Consider the following 13,131-nt stretch of genomic DNA (forward strand, 5'->3'; position numbering starts at 1 on the left):
ACTGTATATAAATAAAATACAAAATAGTGCTGGGGATATGGCTCACTAGCCAAGTGCCCCTGAGTTTAATCCCCAGTACCCCCCCCCCAAAAAAAAAGAAAAGAATAATCAAATTTTTATTTGTGTAGGCATCCCAGCCTTTAAATGAAGAAAGAAAAATCCCACCAACTCAGACCATTGCTATTTTGCAACCTATAATATATTAGCAAATCTCGCCAACGTCACTGTTGACTAGTAGTCAACATCAAAGGAGAGGACATGCATATGTCAATGCAATATTTCCTATTAAGTTTTCATAAGAAACAGAATTGAACCTAAACCTGACTACCAATTTCCAAGAAAATATAAAGCAACAGAGAGAGGCTGAGGTTGTTAGCTCAGCACTTGCCTAGAATGCATGGAGCCCGAGGTTCAATCCCCAGCACCACCAAAAAAAAAAAAAAAAAGGCAATAGAGAAAACAGGTTAAATTGTTGTACCAGGGGGATGTTATTTATTCACCAAAACTACAATATATCCTAGAAGTCCCACAAACATATTTTTTTCAATTATTGCAAAAAGTTACAACAAAAGGAGAAATCAATAGATAGTAACTTATATGAGACTTGTTCTCCCACTGAAAGCAACCAGAAAGTTGGAATATATATTATTATTATTATTATTTTATTTTTTTTTGTACCATGGATTGAACTCAAGAGCATTTGATCACTGGGCCACATCCCCAGTCTCAGCCCCATTTTGTATTTTATTTAGAGACAGGATCTCACTGAGTTACTTAGAACCTCACTTTTGCTAAGGCTGGCTTTGAACTCGTGATCCTCTCTCAGCCTCCCGAGCCACTAGGATATTAAGGCATGTGCCACCATGCCCAGTCAAAATATATTTTTAAAGAGCTATTTTTCAGATAGAAAGCCACAAGGGACATGCAACTGTCACCCCTAAGAGCAGGAGAACAAATAGGTGAGCATTCTATCTTGAGGCACCCTCTAGACATCAGTTTGGGAAGGGGAACCCAAATGGGACCTAACAGTCTCACTGAGGAGAAAGAGACCAGAGTTCCAGGAGATTAAGCAGCCAAAAACATGTAGAGAAAACTACCAGAAAGATGGGAGCCACAAAGAAAAAGAGTTCCAGAAATCTGCATAAAGGTGGTCTTCAGTTTGGGGCTACATTCTAAGCAGTACCTGCGAGGGCCAAGAACAACTATAAGCTAACCAATCCCACAGTTGGCACTGAGTTGGGAGAAGTCTGGATTCCAGCTAGCCAGAGAGAGTTGACATACAAAAACAGTATGGTCAACAAGCTCATGAAGAAGTATTTGATCCAGGCATGATGGCGCATGTCTGTAATCCCAGCAACTCAGAAGGTTGAGGTAAGAGGATCCCAAGTTTGAGTCTGGCAACTTATCAAGAACCTAAGCAAGTTAGTGAGACCCTATCTCAAAAAAAAAGTTCACCCAATATCATTAATTATCAGGAAATAAACTCACAAAGACATACCCACTAAAATGGCCCAAGTGCTAGTGAAGATGAAGTCAAGTGGAAGTCTCCTAAATTGCTGGTGGAAGTATAAAATGATTGTGGTCATTTTTTAGCATGGCTTGACAGTATCACATAAGATAAAAACATACATTAAACGTAGGAGGCAATTGCACGCCTAGATATGAGTCCACTTATGGGGCATATATATGAAATAGTACTGTAGGAAAAATGAATCTATAGTTTAAAAAAAAAAAGTTATCAGTGGTTGCCTGGAACAGGTGGTGAAGGAACTCACTGGGAAGGATCCCAAGGAAACCCCTTTTCTAGTGAAAAAACTGTTCTATATCTTGATTATGGTAGTTTTTACATGGGTATCTACATTTGTTAAAACTCAGAGTGTGATTGCTTTGGCAGCACATATAATAAAATTGGGACAATACAGAAAAAATTACCATGGTCCCTGAGCAAGGATGACACCCACATTTGTGAAGCATTCCATAGTTTTGTGGAAACAACCCTTCAACAGATGAATGGATAAAGAAACTGTGGTACATATACAAAATGAAATGTTACTTATAGCATTAAAAGAGAAAAAAATTATGGCATCTGCGGTGAATGGGAATATCAGGCTAAGAGAAGTAAGCCAATCCCAAAAACCAAAAGCTGTATGTTCTCTCTGAAAGTGGATGCTGACCCATAATGGGGGTGAGGTGGGTGGCAAGGGGCATGGAAAGAATGGAGGAACTTTGATTGGGCAAAGGGGAGGTAGGACAGGCGAGAGGGCATAGGGATAGAAAAGATGGTGGAATGAGATGAACCTCATTACCCGAGGTACATGTAGGACTACTACACGTGTTGTGTACAACTAGGAAAAGTTTTGTTCCATTTATGTACAATGAATCAAAATGCATTCTGCTATCATGTATAACCAATTAGAACAAATTAAAAAAAAACTCACTGATATTGGCTATCAAGGAATTACTGTTAAGTTGGGTGATGGCCCGTGGGTTCATTATACTATTCTCTATGCTTTTCTTTAAAGCTTTTCTAATTAAATTTATTTTTAATTAGTACATAGAAATAAACATTATAATTATTGAAGTAGGTAACATGACATTTTGATGCATGTATACACTATGTAAAGTTTAAATCAGGTTAAATATATCTACCTCCTCAAGCATCATTTATGGTAAAACTTTCACAATCTTTTCTTCTAGTATTCTGAAATGTACAGTATGTTATGGTTACCTATAGTCCCCTACTATTCTCTCTGCTCTTATTTGAAAGTTTCCATGATAAAAATACTAAAAATAATTTTTAAATAAAGATATAACTTCAAATATTTAAAGGATTTCTATGTAGAAAAGAATTCAACTTTATAGAGGAAATCATGTGGAGGAAAATTTGGAGTCAATACAAGGATGAACTAGACAACAGAAGAACATATAGCCTTGTAAGAGAGTGACTCAGGCTAGGAAATACTGGGTGTACAGGCCTCATAACTACTCGTCAGGGCCACAGTAAAGAAAATTACAGCAATGAGTGAGAAACTAGACTAACAGCCTTCCAAGGTTTCTTCTAACACTAAGATTCTACTAAGATTCCATTGATCAATGAATCTGATTGGTGCACATCTCCCAAACACATCAGAGCCTATTACTCTCCAGTCCTATCAGATATCATACTACTTGTTTAAGATTTTACATTGACTTGTTCATAATTTTTGCATATATTTGTTAAGTCCTTTTCTTAAGGCTTTCAAAAATCACAATCATGCCTTACACCTGTAGACTCTTTTAGTCCTCGCACAAAGTCCTGTACATACTGGGCCATCAAAATGCCTTTTTGAAGGCTCCTTTCAAATCAGTCTCGTAACATTGTGCCTCTTCTTTGCCACTCATGTCAAATGTCTTACCTATCACCGCAAAATCACTGACCATACCTGCACCACATTCGTGTACCCCGACCTAGACCTAGAGGAGGGCTCTGTGCATACCTAAAAATATAAATAAAGAAATCCTTCCCATATCGTGAGGCTGTAAACTTTCCAAGTGATGTTGATTCATTCTGATAATCAAATTATGACTGTGGAAGACTGGGCTTTAATCACTGGAAATATCATTATTCTAACTGCCTGGCTTATACATACTCCTTACCCAGGTGGCTGCCACCACCATGAACAAACATGGAGCCAACTGAAAAATGATTCATTTCTCCCCATCACATCTTTTCCACCCTGGTGGTCTTTCCTCCCCAGGTATTCATTGTCTTTATACCACCTCTGACTGCCTACATGAGAATTAGGGGGTGCGTGGGGGTAAAAACCCTACAAAATGCCAGACACCTCACCAGACACTTTACCTTGTCAAATCATTTAATTCTTATGATTGGAGTAAGCATTATCTACATTTTTCAGATGGGGAATCTGATATTCAAAAGTTTAGTTATTTGCCCAAACTTCTAAATGATAACCTTGGGATTTGAAACCAGATCTACCTGGCTTCAAAATCTATACATTTTACAATGAAAACAACATCATCACTTTTCTTACACAAGTCTTGAAATAACACAACCTACAGGAAACAACTTCAATTGAGAAGGATTACTGTAACAATGGCCCTAGGACCATCTTATCCTCCAATCTCTAAAAGCTTTCTCATTCCTATAATTAAACTCTAAAAGTCCAATATCAACAAATACCATGAGGGAGAGGTAAGTCCTAAAATGCTTAGATAAGCTTCTAGACGGATTAAATGTCTTGTTTGGATCATGATTTTCTTTAGAAAGGTCAGCCTTAAGTGACTCTTTCTAAGAAACAGATCTAACCTAATTCCTTTCATTCTTAAAACTTTCTAAGGATCCCCACTATTAATGGTCTAATGCTACTTTGGCTCATGACTTCCTTTAAGATTTGCTGGCCTCTCCAACAGACCATCCCCATCCAACTTCACACTTTATACAACACCAACTATTCACCTTCTCCTGGCCTCCCCAAATATCCTTTTCTTCATGTTTCCATTTCTCTGAACACATTTCTTCTGACTGCCAGGTTCCCCCACCATCCTCCACCCCAGCCTGTCTAATCAACAACAAACCACATGTCACACTTCTGTTTGCCCTTTGCCTGTGCTTCAAACACATCTCAACTACTTTCTGACCTTATTGATCACCCTTCCAACCATAATAAATGCATTTATGGACAATAATGTTCTACCATCAAATAAATACCTCTCTTTCTGCCATTATCTTACTGTGTTTCAAGTGAATGATATTATCTCCATGCCAGAATGAAAGGTTCTGAGGGGAAGAACCAAGATTTTACAGGTGTACAAATGTCCACCCTTGGTAGACAGCAAATCTTCCTCATATGCTAAACTAAGTAGCCATTAAGCCACACCCCTATGACTTTTGTTTTAGGAGCTATCTACTCAAAGGGTCAGGAGTCATTTTCATAAAGACATTTTAAGTTCTTCACTTCATGACCAGAAGCCACTTAAAAACTAATAAATAATCAACATTCTAATTGAAGAAACTATGTCAAACTTACCATCTTAGTGAAATAAAGCAAGAATGAATATAACAAGGAAAGCACGTTGTCCAAAAGGGTGGCATCTGCTGGCTCTTCCACCTTTGTCTCCTTTAGTTGGTTTTCTGTATCAGCATCATCAACAGGAGTACCTTCTGTTATAAGTAGCTCTAAAATTGAAAGGGGAAATGGCTATTTTATTTTATGCTATAGAATAAGAATTGTCTCTCTTCAGTTTCAATATTCATCGAGTGTTTCACTAAATATATAAGTCACAGTGCCTGGAATATGTGGCTCTCCTAAAGACAATTAACACAGAGAAGAAAACTTCAAAATCCTAATTAGAGCTGTCAGACCCTTCAATTATAAAATGAACAAACTCCAGTCTACTCTCCACTACTTCCATGGCCATACAACTGATATCAGAACAATATTTACTAATGGAAAATTTTTAAAACCAGAGATATATAGACAGGGTCACATTCAACAAACATGGATTTTTACTCTGTGGTAAAAATTTTAGGAAAACTGAAAGAGAGGAAGTCTTGGTTTGCAGATTTACAGGTGGAATGAGCCAAGGCTTAACACAGCATCTGGCACCTGGCAGAGATACTCAACAACTATTTATTGAGTAGACAGATGACAGCTATTTAAAAAGAACACAGTAATACCAAGAGAGACTAAAGGGAATTGGGTACAGACCTGCATTGAGGCTCTGTGAATGAGGTAGAATTCCAGTTAGACCTGAGAGCTTGTAGGGGTGGAATTTCAATATGAGTTACATGAGCCTGGGGTACGTTTGATTAAACAGCTAGGAGTCCAACATGCAGTTATTAAAAAGTTGGACCAGTTGGGCTGGGGATGTGGCTCCAGCGGTAGTGCGCTCGTCTGGCTGTGCGGCCAGGGTTCGATCTTCAGCACCACATAAAAAAAAAAAAAAAAAGATGTTGTGTCCGCCGATAACTAAAAAATAAATATTAAAACTCTCTCTCTAAAAAAAAAAGGAAGTTGGACCAGTTGCCTCTAAGTTCTTTCTCAACCCTGAGATTCCATTCACTACTATTTTTTTAAGCTTTTGCCTAATTTTTAAATTTTTTTTTTTTAGTTTTTGATGGACCTTTATTTTATTTATTTGTATGCAGTGCAGAGAATCAAACCCAGTGCCACACATGTTAGACAAGCACTCTACCACTGAGCTAAAACCCCAGGCCCTCCATTCACTATTGGTCTATGAATTTGACTGCTGGTGAAGTCTGCCCATTGGCTCAGCATCTCATCACCTGAGACACATTAAATGACATTTGGGAAGATTTTACCTATAAAGGTGATTGACATCATTTTGTGGTGGAACCTAAAAGGCCAGGGAAATAATTGATGCTTAATTTTGTAAGCCAAGTTTTCCCTAATCTTGAAAGTTTTGGAGCATGAAAATAACAAATCTTAATGGTGCGTGATTCATTTTCAGAACCTTATGGAGTTAAACACAGTTCAGAAGTCAGTAGTGTTCATATATGGATGCAATGTCTTCTGGAAAATGGGAGAACTGATATGTTATTCCTTCTCAAATTAACTGAATCCCCCCTGCTATGAGTTCTCCTACACTCTGTGTGTGCAGATGGGGGCGGGGTCAGGATCAGTGCTGCTAAGCCCTGCACTGGTGCAGGATAATGCTATAGCTATGCTTACAGACCAGAACCTTTAAAAACACAAAATACAGTAATTATGGCTTCATAGCACCATACTGGATGGATAAAATAAAACAATTAGTCATCATCTAATTTACTGATAAAATGAGAGTGAGCAACACAAAAGTAGAATGCTATTGATGCCATTATTGGGGATTTTTTTGAAAAATTGTTTCTCATCTCCCACTGGATACTGTGCACTATGATGAAGTATTCATAAGTGTCAGTCTAAAATGGATTACAGTTCTGTACTGTTTCCTGTAAGCATATAGTATAAAGATCTGGACCATTGACTGCATTTGAAAAAGTTTAATTACCATGTCCAGGAAGCAAGTCAAAACAGGACTTGAGCTATATTACATTCCATTTAGAAGAAAAGGGAAAAAACACAGAATTTATGAGACTATGAACAGTGATTCTCAAGCTAACTTATACCAGGCCAGACTTTCCTGGAAGGCCTGCTAAACACAGATTGTGGGTCCCACCCCCAGAGTTTCTGGTGCTGTTGGTCTGGTGGAAAATTACAGTTTTAGAGCATAAGGCCTTTGAAGAATAATATTTTAGTTGTAAATGGTTTACACAATCCAGTCATAGCTAAACATTTGCTTTTAGGTGAGTTATAGTCTCTGGCCTATTTTTGATTTCTAGTCATCTTTATTCTTGATTTTCTCTCACTTAAGAGATTTTTTTTTTTGAACTCACATGTACCTATATTACTCTCTGCTCTATTTTGTACCTTTGGCAACAAATATCCTTGAAAGCCTTCATTATGATAATGCCTCTACTTTGTAGAGAAAAATTGGCAAGCTTTACCTGGGTCTACTTTCTCAGTATTTGGGATCTGAGACACTTCTAAGACACCCATGTCCTCAGTCACAGGTTGACTCAAGAGGCTGGGCTCTTCAGGATGGTTCATATTTAAATGATGACTCAGGAGGCGAGGCTCTTCATGAAGATTTCTATTAAGATGATTTGTGTTCTCTTTAGGAAAATCATCTTCATTGGGTGGCTGCATCTCTACAGGGGAGAAGAATGCATTGAGCCAGCTGGATGACACTATCTACCCCCACTTAAGCCCAATGATCAGCACTCCCCCTCAGCACACAGCTCCAGATACCTCAACACTGCCCTCCTTGTCCTGGCATGCGCCCATGAGAACAACTGGGCAAGGATACGGGAGGGTTCATTGTTTTCATCCCACTTAAAGGATGACTGAACTATACAGTCAAATTTATAAAGAAGCCTTTAATCCAAAGTATTTCATAAACAAATACATTTATGATAGAGGCTTCAATAACTTAACTTCCCTTGGCAAACCAACATACACCCACATGAATAAATGTGCAGAAGAGAATTCTGGTCCAGAACAAAAATGTGAAATGTCTATTCTGCTCAGAAATAACAGGAACTCTTTCATCTACAAGTGTGCTGGTCTCACCGAGCCAGTATAGAGAAGGGAATTCCGTAAGTCTAGCTTGCTAATGTGACTTTCAAATATGTTCCAAGTAACCTAGGATGATCAAATATGAAACCAGGAAACAGAAAGCTTTCATCAGGATATTGGCTCATTGTCAGTTTGACGAATATTTAATTGAAAGGCTTCTATGTGTCAAGCACTACATTATAAGGCTTGTCATCCTGGTTCCATCCTTGATTAATATGAATGCAAGGACCTTAGAACCCAGAGGAGTAAAACCAGAATAAGTGACCTCTCCCCCAAGAGACTGGAAATAGCATGGTATCCACAAAAGATAAATGCTGGGGAGGGGAATTCAGGCAAGCTATCCATTAAAAGTTATTCTAGGGCTAGGCTTGAGTGACAGAGCACTTGCCTAGTGCAGGTGAGGCACTGGGTTCGATCCTCAGCACCACATAAAAAGAGATTAAATTGTAAAAAAAAAAAAAAGTTATGCTAGTCACTCCACACGCACATGATCTAGTACAGATATTTTATGATTAAGAAATTATGTTTAATAAAGCCCTTTTATAATTTTAACATAAAATCTGTACTGTTAACAGGTATACTTTTGTGCATTAGTTTCTCATTTATATCTTTCTCTTTAACTTTTTATAAAATTTCTCTTTGAACATGCTAACCAATCCCAACTGTCCTAAAGGAAAAAAGAATAAGCAATGTCCTTTCATGCTCTAGCCCAAAATAATGAATAAAGGAATATATGGGGCTCCTGAGTCAGCCTTCTTTCTCCTTTAGGCACATGGAAACTGAACAGAACTTTACAATAATACACAAAAACACCTGGATGGAACAACTCCTTTTCTCCAGCTCAAGCCGCAAGCAGGTATTTACCTTCAGCTTTAGTCCAGATTTCCTGTAGAGGAGGCGCTGTTATCAATGGAGCAGTCTCCTCCACTGTGGAGTGCTTGTACCTCACAAAATAGATCAAGTATTGGATATCATCAAGCACTGCAGCCTCTTCAAATATGTTACTTTCCTTTATTCCTATGTCTCTAATATCATTCACACGATTATCAAGCATTTGCTCTGCTATGCTCAAAATGTGTGACTCAGAGGCACGGAAGACCTTATCTAGAACTTTTTCCACGTTATAGGGCAGGCTCTCCTGCTGTGCCGACTTCAGCTTTAATGACATTTCCTGCAACATGGCTTCCAGTTCTTGGACATCAAAGTACTTCAGGAAGCGTTGCAAGGACTTTTGTTCTGTAAAGAAGCTGAGGATTATGGGCAAGTCTTCCTCCTGATCGCTAAGCTCTGGCTTTAGGGCTATATGTGGACTCTGTGGGAGTACATCATCTTTAAGATCTGCATAAGCAGGGCCCTGGCTTTCTGCATCCGTGATATGCCCTATGTCCTCAAGGTCCTCTTTTGAGATTTCTTTTCCAGTAGCCTTTTCTGTAGACCCTGAAGTGTTCAGATGTTCCTTAGGGTTGTCTTTTTCAAGATCATCAGAATTTTTATCCTGAAATACTTCACTTATCCCTGAAGTCTGAGTGTTTTCCTCATCACTTCCGTCAAAGAGTCCCTGGGCTTCCTCATCTGCCAGAGGACTTTCCTCCTTTCCCATTTCCATATCACCTCGTTCCTTGTCCATCATGTCTACCCTTTTGGCTGTGGTTTCACTTTTCTTAAAAATCTCCCAAATTATACTCATTTCTTGTTTGTTTTCTTTGGTTTCCAGATCAGGATTCATAGTCTCTAAAATTGCTTTCTCAAGAACGTGCTGGTTAACATTCTGAATCCCAGAATGTTTTTCTTTTGACTGTTTTGCACTTACAGCATTTTCATCCTCCAGTAGCTCTTCAGGGGGATAATAATCCTCCTCTACTGATGCTGGCCTTTCGGTATGGAGACCCGGTACTTCTACCTCGTCAGTTTGCTCTGTTTTTTTAATTTCCTGTGTCCCCTGTGTTGCCTTATGCTGAATCAATTCTTCAGCCAAGGACTGCTCTTTACCCTTGTCCTTGGAAAGCCCTATCTTCTCATTTACATGACTAACTGTAACAATCACATCTCTTTCTTGTTGCCAAGAAAAATTTTTTCTGGGACTGTGGACCTCTTCTTCCGGTTCTCTTAACAAACCAATTCCATCTGGAGAGGAGAATCCAGATTGATTTTCAGTTTTCAGAACTAGTCCCTCTTTAATTTCCTGAGGTTGATGCTCCACTGAGTCTATGTGCAGGGTTGGTGTATTTACTGAACCTGGCTCCTCCATTCCATCTTCGGATGCATCATTTTGATTATCTCCCAGGAATGTTGCAATACCCAAGGATTCTGGTGGTTTACTCTGTTCTTGGGTCATCAGACTCCCTACAGCTTTATGTAGAGATTTATTCTCTAAGCTATCTTCCAAAATCTTCTCTCCAGGTGAAGAGAGTTCTTCATTCACTTCTTTTGAGTCTTTTGAGATATGGATAACTGCTTCTTTTAGGTCATTCTCTTTGTTTTCAAAGGCTGATTTTAATGTGTCCTTGCCCTTTTCAACAGCTGGCAATGAGCTGAGTTTATTGCTTTGGGGAGAAGTATATGCAATCATCCCTTCTATCTTCTCATCCTCTAATTCTGAAACATCTTGCATCAGGTGCTTCTTAGGCTCCTGAACATCTGTCTCTTTTCCTTTAATATGAAGTTCGATGTCCACTTTTGGCTCTTCATCATTATCTGTCTTAGAGGTTTCCACAAAAAGACCATATTCTGCACTTTCAGGATAAATATAATCTGTTGCTGCTTGTGGTTTCTTCTGTTTTCTATCTGGAACTAAAGCTTCCTCATCTTCTTTTTCTTCTTCTGAATAAGAATTCCCCAAATCCATCATATCTGTTTTCTCGTCACCACCTGTGCCAATAAATAAAGTATCCTCCAAGGTTGTCAGTATATTTTTGTCATCATCCTTGATGCCTGGGGGCAGAGTTACCTCAACCTTATCTTCTTCATTTGAATTCTGCTCTTCACCTATTGAATATTTCTCCACTCCAAACTCCACTGGGAATTTCATGCCTTCTTCACTTATAAAGGTTAGTAATGGGAGCTCCCCAAAGCTTTCCTCATTCTCCTCTTCTTCCTTATCAAATGCATAATAATCAGCATCCAATTCCTCATCATCAAAATCTTCGTCTAATGAAGTCACCAGTCTGGTCGTCTCATAATCAGACACAAGTGCATCAGCAGTATAGCCAAATTTGGTTTTTAAGTCTAATGTCATTTCTTTTTTCAAAAGTGTATAAGCATTAGTCTTCTGTTCGTTTGAGACCTGAGAACTGTTGCTGGTTTTGTTGTTTTCACTTTCTGGCACTTTCAATTCATCTTGTAGTATTTCTTCAAAGGGTTCAAATGAAGTTTGTTCACCTTGAGCATTATCTGTTTGACTATCTGCATGAGGATGCTTCTTCTGAGCCAGAAATTGTTCCTCAAGATCCATAGTGTTTTCTGAGAATGCACTTTCAATTTGCTCTGAGTTTGCTACTACTGGTTTAGGTTCAGGTTCAACATCCTGGGAGACTTCAGGAAATTGTTCCACTTTTTCTATACCTTTCTCAGAATCTTCATTTGCAGAATCATACAATTCCAAAAATCCTAGAAGTTTTTCTACACTATAATTATCAAAATCATCTCTTCCACCATCAAAACAGACAAAATCTGTCTCCTGTAAGGAAAAGGAAAACATTAGTGTGTCAATAACAAAGTGTCACAAAAGCAAACTCATCCATGCTCCCAAATTGAGGATTGGTTCTAAAGAATCTTTAGGGTTAACCACATTACCCTCCTCCAATCCCCATTGGCTAACTCCTTCTATGGCTGAGTAAATCTGTCTTTTTCTAGACTACAGTGTTAGAAAGTCTATTCTTTCTTTCTTTTTTTAACATGGGTCATATTCTTTAAAAAGCATAATGAGTAAAAATGGTGACAATTTGGTCTCCAACAGCCTGACTCTTGGGTCTCTCTCAATTTGCTCTGAGCATAAGTAGGGAAAGGCAAGGTATCACTTGTAGGATTCTCCAGCTCTAAAATCTACACCTATGTTTCAGGAATTTAATTCTTAATCATTTGCTCAGGAGAAGCTGGAAGATCCTGCAGCATTGAGAAAGATGAATCAGTTTTAAAGTATCTTACTGAGATACAAGTACATTTGATGGAATAAAGAATGATATTAAGGAGGCTCCTCACATTATAATTACCACAAGAACAAACTGAAAACAAGATTCAACAAGTTATACACCTTCCTCTTCATCAGGGTTTCACAGTCACTAAGACCTCTCTCAGGACTATCTATATATTTATTTAGTCTTCCTTCTTGCCACTAGTAAGCAAATTGACATATAAAAGGAGCCATAGTATGAATGGAATTTTTTTTTTAAATTTCCATCTCCTAATTAAATCTTCATAATATTCTGTGGGGGTTCTGGGGGTGGGGGAGGCAGTTCAATGTAGTAGGGATGAGTGATTTCCTCTCCCCATCACATGCATTTCTAAGCCATGAGGGATGCATGTAATGGGAAACAATGAAAAGGCAGAGTTCAAAACAAATGAGTTCTCTGTAATCAGTGAACTGCTGTCACAGCTTAAATCCCAAGAACTAACTCTCTTTACCAACAATGAAGTCCAACAAGCAACAGAAGTGATTTTATGGCCCCTGAGATTATGAAGAAATTTTAGGAACAGCAACAACAAACAGGATGACTTTATCCATTCACCCCATCTAATCTAAGAACTATCCTAGCCTAGCAGCTTGCATATTCTACAGCCACTACAAAGAGCTGCCCAAAGATGTTTCAATGTTGGTGGGCATCAATTACTACACAATTTAAAACTCTAGAAAATAATCAGCTGAAGTGAGAATTCTAGAACACGAAATCCTTTCAGTCACAAAATCAATTTAAGTCAGAGCACAATACAGGAATGCTGTATAAAGGAAGCAGTTGGGGCCTTAAAAGATCTGAGACTGAACATCACCTGAAACGCTCAG

General features: G+C 38.4%; 1 protein-coding gene and 1 non-coding gene across 2 annotated transcripts in view; one reads left to right on the forward strand and one right to left on the reverse strand.

Annotated features, from left to right (window-relative positions):
- LOC143387975 (transport and Golgi organization protein 1 homolog) overlaps nt 1-13,131 on the reverse strand; it is a 39,391-nt gene that overhangs the window by 19,698 nt on the left and 6,562 nt on the right. Inside the window, exons 4-6 of the mRNA XM_076842036.2 lie at nt 9,000-11,811; nt 7,505-7,708; nt 5,028-5,176 (exon numbers count right to left, since the gene is read on the reverse strand). Coding sequence (XP_076698151.2) covers nt 5,028-5,176; nt 7,505-7,708; nt 9,000-11,811 — 3,165 coding nt within the window. The remainder of the gene's footprint in view (nt 1-5,027; nt 5,177-7,504; nt 7,709-8,999; nt 11,812-13,131) is intronic.
- LOC143387984 (U6 spliceosomal RNA) lies at nt 1,879-1,985 on the forward strand. The gene has a single exon (XR_013089932.1). It is a non-coding gene; the product is annotated as a U6 spliceosomal RNA (small nuclear RNA).

Source organism: Callospermophilus lateralis, unplaced genomic scaffold (assembly GCF_048772815.1).
Source record: "Callospermophilus lateralis isolate mCalLat2 unplaced genomic scaffold, mCalLat2.hap1 Scaffold_296, whole genome shotgun sequence".
NCBI classification, from domain to species: domain Eukaryota; kingdom Metazoa; phylum Chordata; class Mammalia; order Rodentia; family Sciuridae; genus Callospermophilus; species Callospermophilus lateralis.